General features: G+C 40.1%; 1 protein-coding gene across 5 annotated transcripts in view; it reads right to left on the bottom strand.

Moving 5' to 3' along the window:
• Positions 1-6,045: 6,045 nt before the first annotated feature.
• Positions 6,046-21,586, bottom strand: part of rubcn (rubicon autophagy regulator) — a 61,996-nt gene continuing 46,455 nt past the window's right edge. For 4 of the 5 annotated variants that reach the window (XM_041214123.1, XM_041214113.1, XM_041214102.1 and 1 more), the window contains 4 exons: positions 20,898-20,959; positions 17,630-17,783; positions 14,950-15,043; positions 6,046-12,620 (listed from right to left, as the gene is read on the bottom strand). In XM_041214123.1, coding sequence (XP_041070057.1) covers positions 12,457-12,620; positions 14,950-15,043; positions 17,630-17,783; positions 20,898-20,959 — 474 coding nt within the window. In that variant the 3' untranslated portion in view covers positions 6,046-12,456. The remainder of the gene's footprint in view (positions 12,621-14,949; positions 15,044-17,629; positions 17,784-20,897; positions 20,960-21,586) is intronic. The other variant, XR_005946253.1, reaches the window with a different exon arrangement.

The raw sequence follows: 21,586 nt of genomic DNA on the forward strand, positions 1-21,586 counted from the left end.
AGAGGCTGAGCGCCAACTCTCAGACACTTCCTCCTACCTCTCCCTGGACCATGACCCCATCACCGAACACCAAGCCATTGTCTCCAGGACTGTCACTGACCTCATTTCTTCTGGAGGTCTTCCCTCCACAGCTTCCAACCTGAGTCTCCCAACCCCGGACAGCCAGCTTCTACCTCCCTCCCCAAAATCCACAAACAGGACTGTCCCGGTAGACCGATCGTGTCAGCCTGTCCCTGCCCCACAGAACTCATTTCTTCCTATCTTGACTCCATTCTCTCTCCCCTTGTCCAGTATCTTCCCAACTACATCCATGATTCCTCTGATGCCCTATGTCATATCAACAATTTCCAGCTCCCTGGCCCTAACTGCCTCCTCTTCACCATGGACGTCCAATCCCTCTACAGCTCCACCCGCCATGGTCTGAGGGCTCTCCGCTTCTTCGTTGAACAAACTATCCCCATCCACCACCACTCTCCTCCGTCCGGCTGAACTCATTCTCTCACCACACAATTTTTCCTTAAACTTGTCTCACTTCTCCCAAATAAAAGGTGTGGCTACGGGTACCTACATGGGCCCCATTTATGCCTATCTCTTTATGGGGTATGTGGAACATTACTTGCTCCAGTCCTACTCAGGCCACAACCCTTTAATCAGTACATCGATAACCGTTTCGGTGCCGCTTCATGCTCTCATCTGGACCTGGAAAAATGTATTAATTTTGCTTCCAATTTCCACCCCTCCACCTTCACATGGTCCATCTCTGACATTTCCGCTCCTTGCCCTCTCTATCTCAGTTTCTGGTGATAGACAGTCCACCAATATTTGTCACAAGCCTACCGACTACTGCAACTACCTTGACTACAGCTTCTCACACCGTTTCCTGTAAGGACTCCATCCCATTCTTTCAGTTCCTTCGTCTCCATTGCATCTGTTTTGATGATGCCACTTTCCAAAACGGCTCTTGACATGTCTTCCTTCTACCTTAAACGAGGTTTCCCACCCACTGTGGTTGACAGGGTCCTCAACCCATCTCCCACACCTCTGCCCTCACACTTTCCTCTCCCTCCCTCCCAGCACCATGATAGGGTTCCCTTTGTCCTCACTTCTCACCCCACCAGCCTCTGCATCCAAAGGATCATCCTCCACCATCTTCAGCATGATAGCACTGCCAAACACATCTTCCCTTCACCCCGCTCCATCAGCATTCCATAAGCACCATTCCCTCTAGGACACCCTGGTCCAGTCCACCATCACCCCCAACACCTCATCCCCCTTCCACAGCATGCAATTGCAGAAGGTGCAACACCCGCCCCTTTACCTCCTCCCAACTCACCGTCCAAGGGCCCAAACGCTCCTTTCAGGTGTACTACTGCATTCACTGCTCCCAATGCAGTCTACATTGGAGGTACCAAACACAGACTGGGTGACCGCTTTGGGGAACACCTTCGGTCTGTCCACAAGCATGACCTAGACCTTCCTATCGCTAGCCACTTCAACACAACATCCTGCTATCATGCCCACCTGTCCGCCCTTGGCCTGCTGCAGTGAAGCTAAACGCAAACTGGAGGAACAGCACCTCATCTTCTGAGAAGGCACTTTACAGCGTTCCGGACTTAACATCGCGTTCAACATGAACTCTCTCCTCCATCCTCACCACTATTTTCTATATTCATTTATCTTTATTTTTATCAACTTATTTTTATACTTATTTTCATTTTTATTCATTGTTTTATCCCCCCATTCTATCCTATTTTTGATCTTTTTCCCCACCACCGTCCCTTCCCCCCACCCCATCCCCACTAGGGCCATCTGTCACTTGTTCATATTGTTCTTTCCAGATTGCTGACCCTTGTCCTGCTTTTACCACATTCTGCTTTCTGAACTTTATGCCACCATCAGCACCTGTTTTAGCTGGTACCATCATCATTAACACCCTTTTATCGTTTCGTTCATAACATCTTTGTCAATCTTTCCTTTGCTTCCACCTGACGCTGGCCTTCTATCCAGCTTCACCTGCTCCACCCCCCCTTAAACAGTATAAATTTCATCACATTTTACTTCTGTTTGGCTCTGTCTTTCTCTCCACTGATGCTGTTAGACCTGCTGAGTTTTTCCAGCATTTTCTGTTTTTGTCCTGCTAGCTTGTCTCATTCCTTATGCTGTCTAAAGTACATCTGCTACTCTCCAGATAAAAGCAAAATACTGCTTTTGGATGTTGGAAATCTGAAACAAAAACAAAAATTGCTGGTAAAACCCAGCAGGTCCGACAGCATCTGTGAAGAGAAAGACAGAGTTAACGTTTCGAGTGCATATGACTCTTCTTCAGAACGGACTCTCCAGTTCTGCTCAAATTTTATTTTTACTAAAAGGCACTTCTAACAAATTGTTTAACCCTTTCAGCTGAAAAAAAAGCCTTGCATTTACATAGCACTTTCACAACCACTGGATGTCTCAAAGCGCTCTACAGCCAGGTGTATTGTAATATAGGAAACACAGCAGCCAATGTGCACACTAGAACTCCCACAAACAGCACTGCAATAATGACAGAAAATCCTGTTTTTGAGATGTTGATTGCAGGCTAGGACACTGGCCTGAGTTTAACATCTCATCCAAGACAGTACCGCTGACAGTGCAGCACTTCCCCAGCTCCGCGCTTGAGTTTTGTGCTCAAGCCCCAAAGTGGGACTTGAACCCAGATCCTTGTGATTCAGAGCCATGCTCACAGGAAAAATCCTACCCTTCAGAGTCAAATTCATTGGGGAAGAAAGGTTGGATTGAGAGAAAGAGAAAAGAAAGTACAAACATTTTTAAAACATCAGTTACAAACTGCTAGGAACAATTTACAATTCAGAGTGAGACTCTGGTTGCCATTTTCCTTCGAGCCCCCACAAATTGCACATCAGGAACATAACTCAATATGAACAAGGGCCTTATAACATCAAATAGCAGCCTTGAATGGCTGCAAGAGTGACTTGTAATTATGATGTATATCCAGTCATTTTTTAAACACTAAAAGATGACGTTGCTGGTGAGTTTGCTTTTTTGCAAGTGCTAACAGTTGAATGGTACAAATCATCCAGCAATTTCTGGTGTTTCACCACTCAATAGCACATTTTTCCACCAATTACTAGGTTTTTCTCCTCTAATAATTGATATACATTGTGAACTCAGCTTCATATTGCCATCAGTTTCTGAGCCATTTTAAGAACTACCAACTGCAGCTACTCATGTTTTACTGTGCAGAATTAGTTTATTATAGTGCCAGAGCGCACCACAGTGGCTCAAATGGAACAATGCATCTCACTACAGTTTCTTTAAAGATGATGCATCGAAAACATTAAGCTGTCTTTTCACTTAACAAATATTGGCAGACTCACTGCATATTTTACAGCATTTTCTATTTTTCTTTCATATTTCCAGTTCCCTTAGATTTATTTAATATTCAATAACAGAGCAATACAAGTGAAGGCAGCTGTAAGCAAGACATGAGATCTCAACAACTACGCTCCCAGCAGCTGCTAATACATTAACAGGTAGGTCATAGATTTTCCATGGTAGAACAAATTGCAATATGAACTCACTGGCAAGAAATCCAGTGTTCTTGAAATTTTTTTATCCTGTTGAGGTCATCCAAAACTCTGCTGTGTCTTTATTCACTGCAAGTCCGGTTAACTCATCACTCTGCGCATGCTGACTTAGATTGGCTCCTAGTTAAGCAACACCCTAATTTTAAAATTCTCATCCTGGTTTTCAAATCCCTCCATAGCCTCATTGCTCCCTATCTCTGTCATCTCCTCCAGGCATACAGCAATGAGAAATCTGCACTCCTCTAATTCTGGCCTCTTCAGCTTTCCCAATTTTCAATTGTTCCACTATTGACAGTTATAGCTTCAGCAGCTAAAGCCCTAAAGCTTTCCACCTCTTTCCTCAGTTAAGACATTCCTTAGACCAACCGTTTTGAGCATGCTTTTGGTCATTTGTCCAAGTTGTTCCTTTTGTGGCTTGGTGCAAATTTTAACATTCCAAGGGACTTCACAGGAAGGTTTTGCTATGTTAAAAGGTGCTACATAAATACAAGTTGTTCGCCATATGAGAATCTTATAATAACAAAAGCTAAAATATGATCCATTCCTGTAAAGTAGCAAAAAGGGTAATGTAAAGTAGTCCTTTGTGCAAAAAAAAATTGATCTAAGTATTGTAAATAACAGGAATTTAGCAATTACACTAGATAAATTAAAATCATATTGTTCAATTTCTAACTATACACTAGTGTATTACAGGGATATTAATTATAGTATCTTATAATCTGAACTGGGAATGTGTGGTCTTCCGCACACGTGCTTATCTTTTTGAAGGCAGGCTGAGAAAAAAAAAACTTAGTATAAAACATGGGACCCTGCTCACCCAAATTGACTGCTGCTTTTCCTGCATTACAACAGCAACTATACTTCATAGAACCATAGAAAAGTTACAGTGCAGTGAGGCCATTCAGCCCATCTTGCCTGCGCTGGCCAAAAAGGGAAACAACTAACCATTCATTTTAATCCCACTTTCCAGCATCTTGTAGCTTACAACACTCCAGATGTAGATTCAGGTACCTTTTAAAGGAGTTGAGCACATTTCAGCCTCAACCCACCAACTTGGGCAGTGAATTCAGATGCCCATCATCCTCTGGGTGAAAGTTTTTCCTCATGTCCCCTCTAAACCTTCTACCAATCGCCTTAAATCTATGCCCCCTAGTAACTGACCCCTCAGCTAGAGGAAACAAGTATTTTCTGTCCACCCTATCCAGTCCCCTCAATTTCGTCCACCTCAATTATGACAAAGGAGGCTAAGGGGTGACCTAAAGAAACTAGCCCTAACCTATCCAATCTCTCCTCATAGCTGCAATTTTCCAAGACCTGGCAACATTCTTGTAAATCTCCTCTGTACTCTTTCCAAAGCAATTATGTCCTTCCTGTAATGTGGTGACCAGAACATACACAAAATTCTAGCTGTGGCCTAACCAGCGTTTTACACAATTCCACCATTACATCAATACCTCGCCTATTAAAGGAAAGCATTCCATATGCTTTCTTGACCACCTTGTCTGCCTGTCCTGCCACCTTCAAGGACCTGTGGGGACACACTCCCAAGTCTCTGACTTCCTCAACCCCGCTCAATAACTTCCCATTTATCGAGTATTCCCTTGCTTTGTTTGCCCTCCCCATGTGCATTACCTCTCACTTTTCCGGATTGAATTCCATTTGCCGTTTCTCCGCCCACTCAACTAAACTATTAATATCACTCTGGAGTCGACAGTTATCCTCTGCACTATCAACTACACAGCCAATTTATGTCATCTGTGAACTTCCAATCATGCCTCCCACATTTAAGTCTAAATCATTAATACATACAACAAACAGCAATGCCCCAACACTGAGCCCTGTGGGACACCACTGGAAATTGTTTTCCATTCACAAAAACATATATTGACTATTACCCATTGTTTCCTATCACTGAGCCAATTTTGGATCCAACCTGCCACCTTCCCTTGTATCCCATGACATCTCTTTCCTGACCAGTCTGCCATGTGGGACTTTGTCAAATACTTTAGTGAAATCCATGTAGACAACATCCACTGCACCACCCTCATCAATCCTCCTTGTTACTTCTGCAAAATATTCTATGAAGCTAGTAAGACACAATCTTCCCCTAAAAAAACGCTATCTCTGATCAATCCGTGAATTTCCAAGTGACAGTAGATACTGTCTCTCAATTGTTTCCAATAATTTGCCACCGCCGAAATCAGGCGAACCAAACAAAGCTCCCTGTTGGGGGAATGAACCCCTCTCCCGCATGACAGGCGGGGATACTAACCAGGAACTTCAGATAATTGCAGATCCTTAAAGATAAAAACAAATTAGATACAACCTAGGATTGGGATTTGTTACAAAAATGCAATAAAAGCTCTATTTGATTTGTCCTGTGCAAGAAAACTCAATTGCTGATATTGCATGTACTAAAACCTTTGCACTAAATGTACTTCAGAAAAGAAACAACATATTTGGAAGTAATTTTTTTTATTCTGGATGGGTTACTGAATATAGTTGCCATGTAATTATATAATGTTCTTGCTTCCAGTCCAAACCACACAAGAGATTTTTCAGAATAGGACGGTTTACAAAATTACACTTTCAATTTACGTACAGTTTAAATATCAATGTCAGTGCTTTGTTTTTCAGCTTAAAAGTATTTTTCTTTGCCGTTCAACTTTAGAACATTCAGAATGAGCACACTGCTATTCAAAATTAGGTAAGCATAAAACACAACAAAAATCTTTAAAAGCCTGCAAGGTGTTCAAAAATTGAATGCTTAAGCCAGAATTTAATGGATTTAACAGGGAATAATGCATTTTATTTATGAAATGAGTACTTTAGCACATATTTCCAGATATAGGTTACATTAGAATATTACACATTGATTAAATAGGGCTCTCTATTAGACTGTCAGTGCAAATGCATTAACTCGCTTCTCAAAGCCAAAGAATTCTATAAATAATGCAATGCCCATTCTCCAGAAGAACTCGCACTCTTCTTATATAGGTTTGATTGAATAGAGTTTGGTTTGCTGCATTCTTTTTGCTAAATCATTAAAAAGTAGTCTTAGGGTTGAAATTCAACTTTGGTGAGGGTGCATAACAGCCAGTAGTGTATCTATCACCTAATAGACACTCTGACAATGTTCCTGTCCATTGAATTGATGGAGTGCTAGTCAGAATATTTCTCAGCTTGTTTAAATCATTACATTTCTGTACATTTTATTCATAGAAATTACAAATATACAATAGAAAATTCCTGTAATGTTGCCTTTTGCAGTTTTTAAAATCTTAAATGAACTTCCTGAAACAGTGTCTCAAAAGCTGCCATAAGCTAAACAAAACCAAAAACTCAGTGTGCAAACTTATGGACCACGGTGCTTAACTAGTAAGTAATGACCTTTTGATGCACAATTTTGAAATAACCTTACACTTAAGAAAAAACATCAGCTCATGAGAACCAGCATCACATACAAGAATGATCATTCATCTGCATTTTATCTGCCAACTAATGAATTAAGGCTTTAACAGCTTTACATGGAAAGAATGTAAACTGAAAAGCTAACAGGATATATAGCTTATCTCCATAAGACCTCATGGTTGAACCACTTGATGGTTTTTAATGCTCTTCACGGAGTTAACAACCTAGTAGAGAAGAAAGTTGTCATACAAATGAAGACAAATGTTTGAAACTATTCAAAGACATTGAGGAATTTGGCTATATAAATTGTTAAATAGTTATTGAACATAACATTGTTTAGTGGCATATTTCACCACACCTGCAGTATAAAAATTAAAATGTGAAGGTCTAACTCCCCTTCAGAAAAAAGAAATGTATCACTAGCATTTGCACCTTATATGTATGTTTACATTCACCACAGGTCTCAAGACATTCAAAAGAATGGCATTCAATAGCTATTTTACAAACATCCTGATTTGATGCTTACTGTAGTATACATTACATAGTTGAGACTAAGATAATGAACTGTTACAATATTTCAGTACATACATTCGCATGGTCTGTCCTATAATGTCTAGACACCATATTCTTAAGCTCTAACTATTTGTGGCTGTACCAATCAGCCAAATCAAAAACTTAAGTGCTCTTATTTCCTCCCCACCTTATAAAGATAACAGGCTTCCGAGTGCATAATTAATTTTTAATTCCCACAATTTCTAGCAAATTTATAAAGTGTACTCAATTGAAAGGAAGCCTGCAACGCAAAATTGTTTTAATGGTACTTTATATTGTCTGAATGAAAAATTACAACTTTTTCATTTTTAATATTCAGTTCATGAGATCATTTGGAGAGTAATTAACAACATTTCACAATTTGAAAAAGTAATTAGTATCACAAAACCTAATTTCAAAAAGACAGCACAAAATTAACAACAGATTTGGGGGACGTGGAAGAAAGATAATCCACAGGCTGCAAGAACATTGGATGGAATTTTACACCAGTGGGATTTTATGGTCCTGCCAAAGTCAATGGACTATTGAATGGCTCGCCGGAGCCATAAAATTCCACCCAATGTTCAAAAGCACACTGATTGTATCTGAGCCTCTTTCTTGTCCCAACTGCCAGAGTGCATATGCTATACAATGGCACGAGACTGGCTGGTCAGTTTGCCGGAATACAAAATTTATTATCTTCTCTCATGTTTATAGACCTAATACGTAGCATTACTGGTTAAAGACTGGAAGGGCAGGGGGCGGTGTGGTTGTGAGAAAAGGGAAATTGAAGAATTAAGAGAAAACATTATAGACAAACACTAATAGCAAAGTTCTCAATATTCCAAGATGGCACATTTTCTGAAATAGATGAATATGAAAATGTTTGTCAATGTAAACCATGACGAAGTATTGGGGGCATTTTTTTAAAAAAAAATTATCCTTTCACAGAGTGTGGTGTCACTGGCTAGGCCAGCATTTATTGCCCATCCCCAATTACCCTTGAGTAGGTGGCAGTGGCCAGCCTTCTAGAACTGCTGCAGTCCATGTAATTAGGTAGACCAACATTGCTGTTAGGGAGTTCCAGGATTTTGACCCAGTGACAGTAAAATAATGGCGACATAGTTCAAAGTCAGAATGGCATGCAGCTTGGAAGAACTTGCAGGTTCCCATGCATCTGCTGTCTCAGTAATTCAACAAGTGCTTTGAGCTACCTAATTCATTTGAAGATTAATCACTGTTAAACCGAAAAGAGCAGGAACATTTTACAGTGAGACTTGCCCTTGCCTGACATCAAATGATATTTAATGTAGTTGAGGTGCTAAAATGTATTAGGAAAAGTCTTTGCAGTTCCACCAAGCTTAGTTATTATGAAGATGGCATTGTACACCCACTCAATGTACATTACAGGCTCATGCTCACATTAAAATAAAAGGTCACAAGTAATTGCCATATAAGTTTTAAACCATATGTAAATTTGAGAAAACTAAAAAGAAACCCCACCAAAAGCTGTAATTGATAAATTGTCACATTTTTGAAATCCTCTATCATTATTGTGTCAAAATCTGTCCAATTTCCCCAATGATTCAATTCACCAAGAACAGAAAGGTAAAAGGTTTGCTCTCTGGTCTGTGCTGACTTAGTGGATCTCAGTCAAGCCAGTATTAGGAGCTCTAAAATGATCTGCTGGATGAGGCGGTAGGAGAAATGTGATCCTGATTTTTCCATTCCTAATTACTGAACAGTAATCTCTGCCAGGAGTATTTTTGTGGACAATGCCTCCAATTTATCAAATAGCTTGTAAAGCATATTGCCATGGCTCACATATGAATAATGACCGCAGCAAAGTAGCGGAGATAATCCCCAGGAAAAAGTCAATCTTTAAGAAGAGAAATTTGAAATGAAAAATGCACCCATTTATTTAACTGAGAATAAATAATCATATTTATTACTTTTTGAAATGATCACCTTACTTTCCAGGCAGTGGATCATCTGGGCTGTACACTGCTGCTGCCTGTGCAACTGGGACTCCTTGGCAGTGCCTGTTCCGTGTGCAATAACCTGGTGGATGTTTGCATCACAGACAAGTCCAATCCTGCCTTCAAGCATTCACGTGCATGCACTTTCAGTTGAAGTCATAACAGTCAAAAGTGCAATCCATGGCCAGTTTCTTCCTTCTCAGTTCTAGATGCACTAAAAGTATCGTGGCACCTTCACTGTTACTCTTGACAAGACCAGATAAAAACACAATCAGGGATTTTTCCTTTGCCTGTTGGCTCAGTATCACATCACATGAGGCACTTGGCTAACAGCCCATCAGGTCTAGGAAATCTTGGTTAAGGGTGCAGATCACAAATTTTACCCAGTTTACAATTATAATTTCAAATCAGTGACCATCTCTGCACAATGCCATGTTTCTACCTTATACAAGCATAAACATAAATAATATTTAACTGTTTTGATTACATTTCCTTGATATTATTTCCAAATGAATTTCTATTCATGGAAAAATATTTTAGTTATTAATCTAGCAGAGTGCTTTTGGCAAACCAGTTAATGCAACAAAAGCAAACTGTTAAATGGGGGATTGAAAATTTTTTTGTAATTCACCATCCAAAAGAACTCCACAGCAGCCAAGATCCTACATTGGACAGAAACTGCAGCAAAGACTAATAAAACAAGGTTTTAAAAAGCACTGGATCGCTCAACCAAGATTCAGATGACTTACAAAACTCAGGCTTCATGTTAATATATCATCTGAGCCCCTTCAATTATGTAATTCACACATACTCATCCAATGCACTTTATGAAATGGGAAATATTTTAAAAAGTGAGAATCTGTTTCAAATTTCATAATTCTATTGCATATTTCCTTTTACACAAGAATACGATATTTATTTTCACCATGATAATAGAATGACAGACAAAATGTCTGTTTTATTACTGGATTGCAATGGACCTAAACCTTATATTTTGTATAGAACACAAATAATATAAAAAGGTTAACTATAGCAAAGAGTATGGCCCAAACAAAAATGAAAGGGCCCTAAATATTAAGCTGGTAAGGATAACTGAAAGGATGAATTTTTATGAACTTCACAGCAGCACCATTCACACAGAACAAATATCATTAGAAACAACTAGTTTGGAATTTTAGAATCCTGCATTAAGCAAGTTAGGGTAACAACTAAGGCAGATTTCACATGGTTTTGAAAAAATATTGCCTTTCAAAAATTTTAGATTTGTCATAAATGCTTGGTAAGCAAGCATGTCCATAACTTCAATCACAATACCACCCTTGTGTTCAACCAGGAGTGTCTGATATGGGCATAATACTGACTAGCTTTACCTCCACCAGAGTTAAGACATCACATTACAATTAAACATCAAACCTTCCAGCACTGCGGTGAAGAGACAGATTTTTCCACATTAGTATATGGGTTTTAATTAGCATTATCTAGATCCTAAACAACACAATTACAAAAACTTCAACATACGCAACATTTAAATAGCTTTCTCTCCTCCTGTTCCATTCTGACAAACCCCAAGTCCATTTGATTTTGTGTACCAAGTTCACCAAAATTAATTTCCAAACTATTCACTGCATAGGATGTTAACATTGCACAGTAGTAAGTAAAGCTGAACAAAGTAACTGATCGTTCAACGAACAGCACACAAAATAACAGTAGAGAATATTAGCCAAACAAATCGCAACAATAGCAAGCAACATCTGAAATGCTTCCTGAAGGTATTCAATATCACTTTTTACAATCTCTTCATCCTTATAATATTGGGAGTCTAAAAAGTAGACATATATATCTCTTGCTAGAAGCCATGGTGCATTTTATGTGGGATTGGTTTAATCCATCACAGCTCATTATCCCTGTGACAGCATGAGGAAATGGTCTGCTCACAAATAGTACCTCAAGACTCCTCCAATCATCCCACTTCACTAATAACCTGGTTGTATGATCCTTTAAATGTTAGGTTCTGACAGCTAGCAAACAAAAAAAAGCGTTACATTCAAGCCAAACGCTTCATTCTTGAATAACCCTTTTGCCTTCCAACAGAGTCTGAAATTAAAATAAATCTGTTCATTATTGGTAAGTCTTATTTATTAGACAAAGTACGTTATAGCAGCTCAAATAGGACAGCAACATAAAACAACTTTATGTAGTTAAACCTGCAGTATCCAAAAACCCTAGTTGTGAAAGTTTGATGAATGGAATACTAAAGACTCTTTGGCATCATCCAGCATTGCAGCAGCTAGTTCTAAACTATCAGATAAGATCACTGCAGCACCGATAAGGTACCAATGCCATAGTAAGCAACATTTAAGTGCTACAAGCAAATTGGAACACCCAATACCAAAAGGTGAGAATTTTTGTTTATAGACATTATTTTGATTGATTCAAGACCTCTATGTATCTGCCTTCACCAGAATGGAAAGAACATGGATGGAAGCAGATGCACAAGTGACAAGTACAATTCTGTTCAGCTGACTGAAAACTCCCTCACTTTGGCAGGAATATAAAGCGTTCCAGGAATGTAACCTGTAGCAAGAGAGATGAATAGTGACTGTTATAATACACACAATACCAGGATTGCAAAGGATTTGATAGCCTCCTCCCCTCCCAAAAAGAGCTTTAGACATTCACATAAAAAGATACTCTAAAAACTTTTAAATAAACAAAAAATATTCAACAAAGGACAAATGAAGAGTTGTTAACTATTTGATGAGCAAAGACATCATCACTAAAGTTTCTGTTCCTGGAAGGCAATAGATAGCATCCTCATTATAGCTGTTATAGCTATGCAGTATAGGTGTAGGTTATAGTGCCAGTTCTGATAAAAAGTGCATGAATTCAACTCTGCTTCAATCCAAAATTTCAAGTTCTTTTGTGAACATCTGCTGTCTTCTTCTTGGTTAGTCACAACTCGTACTCTGTGAACTCTCTTCCTCTTCGCCCTCAGACTCCAAGTACAGTTCTATGGTCTGCTTGGCAAGGAGTTCTTTACGTGCCTGCAACCGGTCACACCGGGGACACTGATCTGATTTAAAGCAGCACTTATGATAACATGCTTTACATTCTGCAGAATAAAAAAGATATATAATTTTCTTTTAACACTATTCAAACCCTCACAACAGCAGCTCAAAAGATCATTTTAAACAGAAGTGAACATTTTTTGGTGTTAGCAGTTTAATACTTAAAAAGTGTTATAAATGCTGCAGCAATGATACGATAAAGTTCAAATCCCAGAGTCTATGAGAAAGAATTTGAATGGGAGATTTCCCTAGGACAAACCATCCCAACCTCCCAAACAGAATGAACACAAGAAGCTCAAGGGTGAACATCAACAACTTCCATTTATATAGGTCCTTTAAGCTGGTTATCATCTCAAGGGGCTTCACAGGAGTGTACTCAAATGAAAAATAGAGACCAAGTCAAAGCAGATGTATTCAAAAGCTTGGTCAAAGAGGTGGGTTTTGAGGAAGGTCTTAGAAAAAGTACAGTAGTGGAGGCAAGGGATTTCAGGAGGAAACTGCAGAACATGGGAACTAGGTGGCTGTCAATAGTGGGTTGAAGGGATGAGGGGGATACACAAAAGCCAGAGTTGGAAGAACAGAACAAAAAGTTCAAGGTGGGGGACGGCCACAGGAGCTTGGAGGTAAGAAAGACATGTATCAGTGTTTCAGGAAAAGGACTGATGTAGGGGTAGAGGCAGGCAATGTTGAGGTGGAAATAGACATTGTTGTCGGGATTATGGGGTTGAAAGCTTGTCATGGGGTCACATAGGACAACGAGAATGCAAACATGCTGATACAAGTAAAGATAGAGGCCTGGGAAGAGAACGGCATCAGTGGCGGTGACCCAAGATAGTGTCCTAGGCCCAGCCATCTTCAATGATCTTTCCTCCATCATAAGGTCAGAAGTTGGAAGGTTCACTGATGATTGCAGTGTTCAGTATCATTTCCAAACCCTCAAATACCAAAGCAGCCTGTGCACAAATGCAGCGAGACCTGAGCAACATTCAACTTTAGTCTGATAAGTGGCAAGTAACATTCATGCCACACAAGTGCCAGTCAATTACCATCTCCAATAATAATCTAACCATTGCTGCTTGACATTCAACAGCATTCCAATGCTGAAACCCCCACCATATCTTGGGGAGTTATAATTGACCAGAAATTGAACTGGACTGCCATATAAATACTGTGGCAACAAGAGCAGGTCAGAAGCTGGAAATTGTGGCAAGTAACTCACCTCCTGACTCCCTAAAGCCTGCCCACCATCTACAAGGCACAAGTCAGAAGTGTGATGGAATACCCTCCATTTGCCTGGATGAGTGCAGCTCCAACAACACCACTGAAGCTTGACATCAGCCAGGACAAAGCAACCCATTTGATCAGAAGCCCTTTCACGACCTTAAAATATTCACCCCCTCCACTAACAGCGCCCAGTGGCAGCAGTGTCTATTACCTACAAGGCACACTATAACAACTTGTCAAGCCTCCTTTGATAGCACTTTCCAAATGCGCTACCTCTACCACCTAGAAGGTCAAGGACAGCAGATACATGGGAATAACATCATCTGCAAGACCCCCTGCAAGTCACACACCACGCTGACATGGAACGCTGTATTTATTCTTTCACTGTTGCTGGGTCAAAAGCCTAAACTCCCTTTCTGAGAGCACTGTGCATGTACCTACGCTACAATGACAGCAGCTCACCACCACTTTCTCAAGGGCAATCAGGGATGGGCAACAAATTTTGGCCTTTCCAGCGATGCTCATGTCCCACAAATGATTAAGAAAAAAGAATACTTCAGTCTGTCCAACGTTTAATGTAGGAAATTGTTGTTCATCAAACGATGTTGGACAAGTAGTCTGACACCACAGAAGTAGCAGGTGGGGGGTCAAGAGAGGCAGTACAGAAATTTGTAGAAGCTGACCCAGTATCTTTGGATAACGTGGCCAAGGGAAACGTACAGGATAGGAGGAAGTAGGAAGGCTGAGGAGAGAACTTTGGAGCAAAGTAACAAAAAGGAAGAAAAAAAAGGTGGTATAATTGGGTGACAGGAAGAACAGGTGGGAATGGTTCCAAGAGAATTAAGGAAAAAAGAAGGTCATGGATTGAGATCCAGAACAGATTTTTTTTTTTACAAAGTAAATACACTACTTCTCAAAAAAAAGGCCCATGGAAAATTAAGTGTTGATATGTGACAATTGGTTTTGTGATTTTTTTTTAACACACAGGGCACAAAAACAAGCAGCTACAGCATAAATAGGGTATGAAGATAAATATATATATATATATATATATATATATGTTAAATTATGAAAATACTATTGATATTTGAAGACACTATACAGCAGGGTCTGTTTTTGTTCATCTTGGTGTAACTTCAAAATACTCACCTTCACATCGTTTACATTTGTGCAGTTCAAAAGGGAAGATGATATCAGCACCATCACCACAGAATTCACAGATGAAGCCTTTAGCCTGACAAAGCTGAGTAAAAAACAGACCAGTTATATTATTTCTTTTTAAAACAGTGCTCTATTACAGTAGGAATTCACTCTAAAAGCAGCAGTTCCTGAGTCAGCCAAGCGGTCACCATTAGAGGAATATAAGGTGATTAATAACTAAAGCAGTGTTTCTAAAAGCAAGGCCTGTGAGCCAGTGGTGGCTCCCGCTCTGGCACCACCTCCAACCAGGGTCCGAAGAACAGAGTGCAATGGATCCGAGTGCTGGGGTCCCAGGGAGCAGAGGTGAGGCTGGCTGCGAGGACCAGGAGTGAGCTGCTGTGGAGCACAACCCCAGGTTGTGGGGGGAGGGAGCGATGGGGTGCTGGCGAGGGGACAAGAGTGCAAGTATGGGAGTAAGGAATGAGCGGGTGTGCAGGAGTGAGTGTGTGAGTGAGAAATGAATAAGTCAGTGTGCATGCACGAGTGAGAGAGCATATGTGTGTGTGACAGAGAGAGTGTGTGTGCATGAGTGAGAGTGTGCTTGAGTGAGAGGGGCTGTGCTTATGAGCGGGGGGGAGGGGAAGAGGGAGAGGGCGCGCGCATGTGTGGGAGTGAGGAGTGTCTGCGTGTATATGTAGACTCAGAAGTTTACAGCACAGGAGGCCACCATTCAACCCATTGTGTCCACGCCAGTAAACAAAGATTTGGCTGCACTAATCCCATTTTCCAGTGCTTATAGCTATGGCAACACATTTCTAAATATTTCTTAAATGTTACGAGTTTCTGACTCAGCCACCCTTTCATGCAGTGAGTTCCATCTTCCCACCATCCTCTGGGTGAAAAATATTCTCAACTCCCCTCTTAGCCTTCTATCTCTTACTTTAAATCTACACTCCCTGGTTATTGACTGCTCTACTAATGGAAAAGTGCCTTCCTATTCACACCCCTCAATCTTATACACCTCTCAACCATCACTGCTCCAAGGAAAACCTAGCCTATCCAATCTTCCCTCGTAACTCAGACCCTCCAGCCCAGGCTGCATCCTGGTAAATCTCTCCTGCACTCTTTCCAGCGCACTCACATCCTTCCTATAATGTGGTGGCTAGAACTGCACACAGTACTCCAATTGTGGCCTAACCAGCGTTTTATACAGTTCCAGCATAACCTCCCTGCTCTTGTATTCTATGCCTCGGCCAATAAAGACATTCCTGTATCCAGGAAACGGGCCTGCTTCTTCAGGAGTGAGTCAATCCTGACAATGGCCTCTACCCAAGGGGTGCCACCTGGCATTTCAATGCAATCAGCTACTAGAGTGTTCAAGGGGCAGCCATCATCACAGAAGGATGTGGTGTACAGGAGTGTGCCAACAGCTCACAGGGAGAGAGAAGCACATTCTGCAGGTAAATCCCTTTCACTGAGGCGAGGCCAAGTCAGTCAACTTCAAGCCTGCATTGTCCCAGAAAGCACAATGTATTCAGCTTTTCGATTAATGTCCTTTCTTCCTTTGTGTCATTGCAAGCTGCATCGAATTAGGCAATGGCCTCTATTATAGTAGTCAATGTGGCTCTCACATTGCAGGTTTTATTACTAAAGTTGCCTTTGCTTTTGTAATTTGTCTGCTGCTTTAGTTCAGTGATCTTCACTTTTATTCAAACATGTAGGAAACTTAAAATACATCTTAATAGGTTCCATATTTCAATGCAAACGTACAAGACTTCAAAGCCCTGGGAGAAATTCACACTTCCCTATTTCCACACTGGCAATGAATGAAATTACAGTTTACCAGCTTTGAATTGAACTCATGGGGGAGGATCTTCCAGTCGGTGAGCAGGGGTGGGGCCAGCTCGCCGACGCGTAAAATGGTGCAGGATGACGTCAGGCGGAACTCCCGATGTCACCCCACGTCATTTCCATTTTCAGGTTGGCGGGGGAGCAGCCAAATCAGCTGTGCACCCGCTGACCTGTCAACGGCTTATTGAGGCCACTTGAAAAGTAATTATCATTAATGGGCCTGCCCATCCAACCCTAGGGTTAGCGGGCAGGCCGGGAGCCATGGTGGGTTTAAGGAAAAGCATGAAACCTCATCCACAGGTGGGATGAGATTTCATGAGGGTCTTTAAATATTTAATGAAGGTTTCAGTAAAAGTGATGAACATGTCCCAACACATGTGACAGTGTCACATGAGGGGGCATGTCAGAGAAATCTTGCTATCATTAGTTTAACATTTTATAATTTGGAGCCAATCTCCCTGTGGCAACACTTAGCCTCAAGAGAAAGAAAACTTTGAAGGCAAACCGTTAATCAAATAAGATGTAACCCATTCATGGGCAGTAAAATCTCACCATTGCAGAAAACAATAAAACCAGAACACCTTGGAAGTCAGTTTCCAGATGGATGGAAGGGTTCATACGGTACACCATAAGTTTAAGTATTTGAAATGAAAGCAGCACTTATCTCTCTCAATCAACCATGTGGAATGTATAAGCCCCCATATGTAACATCTTTTGGATGCATCATGTTCTTATTTATACTACTATGTATGCTTATGCTGTAAAACTACATAATGTAAATGTTATCGCCTTGCTGATTTACACTGAATGTCATAATGTAAGTTTATTTTGTACATACCATGCAGTTCTCCACATGTGCTGCACCCAACTTCACCAGTTCTTTCAACCTTCCAGCCAATTCCCCTTTCTTTACAGCAGTGAGATCATTTAGTGAATATAGATGATGATCCTCAGTCAGATGACCTGGTTCTGTATCAAAGTTATCCAGTAGACTACAAAAGAAGCACATTACAATATTCTACAATTGAGATTAAAAACCTGATTATCCAGGCAAACAAAAAGCGTCACATGCTCCAACAATAATTAATATTGGGTATTTTAGGGGTTGCTATTCGCTCAGCAACTATACATATTGCTTTAGCTCAGTCATTATGACGATATCCCCAATGTAAAATTATATGTAGTCTCAGCACATAAAATTATCGAATTAATACAAAAGCTAAATAGATCTCAGTTAAAAAGCAAGCACATCAATAAAGTTGATGATTGTGATTTTAGCAAAATTTATAGAGGAAACCATTTCTTAAGTACAATCTTCAACTGAGTGTTTTAACTATGAATGATAATGGAGAACTGCTGCCTATAATATTCCATTGGTGGGGAAGGAGAAGAGTGTAGTTGCTTGGTGCATTCCATTAAGTTAAAGGAAAATCTCTCCAAAATCCAAGTGTTGTAACCTCCCAGATGCATGCCCATCTCTTACAACTTCCTTATCGAATCTCTCCGATCAGATTTCTCTTTCTCCCACAGGATCAAAACAGCCCGGAGTCATGAATGACAATTTCTGAGACAAAAATAGCACATTATTCCTACTCCTCCTCTCTGCAGTCTTTGACACAAGTGACCAACATCCTATTCCTCCAATGTCTCAATTCTGTTCTTGCTAGTTAACATAATTGTTAAAATACTTGACAATTCATAGTCAACTTCAGGTGAAGAATGTTGTTACTACAGTCCCTACCAATTACACTGTCCCCACTTATCCCAGACAGCCACCAGGAATCAGGAAAACGGGGCCCATCAATTGCCATCACCACTGATGTCAATTAAAAAGGCATTGCTTAAAACAAAGAAAGCATGCCAACTATTTCAGGCTTCAAACAGCAGTTTGCACCTCTTTAAAGTGCAATTACCTATCATTTCACCCTTTCAGGCAGACCCACCATCGTCAGAAACTTGTGGCCTACAAATGCTATTTAAAGGCTAGAGGTGAAACTGACCAGATTCTGCATCCCCATTCAGCCAGAAAAAATAATCCCTTAAATGATTGTTTGGACATTGCATCCAACTCCTTTGGTCTGCAAAGTGCAGGCCATGCAGTAGCAAATTTTAAAAGTGTATTCAAAATGATTAAAGAATGGGTGGACTAAGTGCTCATTCAATTCAACATAAGTTTGCATCTAAAAATGCTAACTCGCTAATAACTGACATTTTGATAATCCATTACACGGGTACAACAGTCTGCTGCTTCATGTTGAATATAGAGTCATCTGAAATCTGATGCATCAATCCTATTTCGAAAGTGCGGCTGTTTTGCCACAAATTAATTTTTCCACAGGTGCAAGACAGCTCACAGCTCTCGCTGTCTTTCACCTTCCAATTATCGCCCTCATCTAAGGGTGAACTTATACTGGGGTATTTTCATAGAACTAGACAGCACAGGAAGCTATCTGGCCCAAGATGCCTGTGTTGGCTCTTTGGCTAATTCGATACCCAATTAGTCACACTCCTGTGCTCTTTAACTGACAGTCCTGCAACTTCATCCCTCTTCAAGTATTTATCCAATTTCCTTTTGAATGTTACTATTGAATCTGCTTCTGCTACTCTTTCAGGCAGTGCATTCCAGATCATCATAACTCTAAATAAAAAAAATCTCATCTCTCCTCTTTATTTTGACCACTTAAATTTCTCCCTACAGTCTCCCTGCCTGGAGAAATAGTTTCTCCCTACTTACTCCATTAAAACCCCTCAATTTGAGCATCTCATGAAATCTCTCCTTAATCTTCGCTGCAGAATAATCCTAGCTTCTTTCGTCTATCCACATAGCTTTAGTTCTCTCATTCCTGATCCCATTTTCAAGGCTTTGGCATCCTTACTAAAGTGTGGTGTCCACTTTAGAAAGGATGCCAAACTATGGAAAACAACAAACTTCTAGTTACCATTCTTCAAGTGCTGAATTCTCCAATGCCCACTTTTCTCTTATCTAGAGCAACCAATGGAGGTGAAAGCAAGCTCAGCAACCTTGACCAGACTGTCCAAAAAAAGGCAAACATGTCAGTGTAAATTGCCAAATAATCTGGAATTGTGTTAAAACAAAAGTGAACTTGAACATTGAGGGGACAGGGCAGCCCAAGAAATTTCAGAATATATCTGCAAAATTCAGATTATTGATTGAATCTTTTGCTGGGGTCAAAATCTTCGAGAAAATCAGACTGCAAATTGATAGACTGCTTGAATAACCACAAGCGTCCATATTGGATTGGATGATGGAGAAGCAATGAGGGTACGTTTTCTGAGCACCTTGCCCATTAGTGTACGCACACATGGCTTTCAGTCGATTGAAGTGAAATAAATTTATGAAAATTGTGGGCAATATCCTTAGGATTTTCCAATACACGCTGATAGTGAGCAAGGTCCCTCTCCATAGGTGAGGACTCAGAAAATCTACATATGGCATCTTCCCACACTCCATCTTACAGGCTGGAGTTCTCCACAACACAAAAAGGAGAGGATGATGTTCATGCATTAATTACTGAAACTGTAAACCTTACTAGAAACACAATCTGTCACTGGCTTTAACAGTTTTAACTCATCTTAAGGATAGATGCAACCAAGCACATTGCAGAGGTTGCGTCAATATCAACTGTCCAACACTATTTAAGTTAGAGGATTTAACGAAGTTACAACAATGTTGAGGCATAGAAGATTAGCAAACAAGTTAGCTGCGAGTTGGTATTAAGAAAAACAAGTGCTAGTTGGCAATAGATAACTAAAGGCCATTTCTGAATAATTTTTCAAGTGATGCACAACATCAGTATTCAAAGTAAATGGAACCTATGTGGCATATCGTCTGAAATAATTTTTTGATGGCAGAAAGAAATTCCACATATGGGAGAGTTTGACATCTTGTTACCGATTGCAATAAGTCATATTTAGTTAAGTTTGAATTTCCAGCCTGGGCTACTCAAATACAATATTTTATTACTCCCAAGCCAGTAGCAGCATCACAATCAATCTTCACTCTCTTCCCTTTATGTCCTACTTCACAGAAGTGTTATGAAAATGAGAAACAAAAGAATCACTTTTTTCACAAAAATCCAACTCACTGTTTTGCCAGCCGGCATGTTTTGAATAAGTTTTTCATGTGAACTAATTGGAGTCTCAGCATCTGAAAACGTTTTCAAAAATAGAAGATGATTTAATGTACATTTATGACATTTTAATCTTTTTTGAAAAAACACAGCTTGGGAGAAAGCTTCAATTTTGATGTTCCTTGTAGAAAACTACAGATTAAAGTTTTTGGCAGCCACTTCAGTTATGGGTTTTTAACCACTTTTCCCACTATGATTATAATTTGATTTAACAATTTTCACATCCTTGGATAATACAAAGTCAATTTAAAAACTAAAAAATCACAGGATTGTTTCAGTTACAGGTATTGCTAGATACTTTATGAAATACGGTGCAAAAAAATTCTTATACAATACTTGGACCCTAAAAACTGTAGCTAATGAACAAGATATATTTGTTATTTTAATCACTGGGTGGAACAATGTAATACTTGAAAATAATTTTTCATATAAATGAATTGATCAATAATCTGGGAAACAGTATTAAAGAATCATAGAACACTACAGCACAGAAGAAAGCTATTCAGCCCATCGAACATGTGCAGGCTCTCTGGAGGAGCTGTCCAATTAGTCCCATTCCCATGCTCTTTCCCCGTTGCCCTGCAAATCTTTCTTTTCCAGTATTTATCCAATTCCCTTTTGAATGTCACTACTGAGGCAGTGCA

This window comes from Carcharodon carcharias, chromosome 2 (genome assembly GCF_017639515.1).
Source record: "Carcharodon carcharias isolate sCarCar2 chromosome 2, sCarCar2.pri, whole genome shotgun sequence".
NCBI classification, from domain to species: domain Eukaryota; kingdom Metazoa; phylum Chordata; class Chondrichthyes; order Lamniformes; family Lamnidae; genus Carcharodon; species Carcharodon carcharias.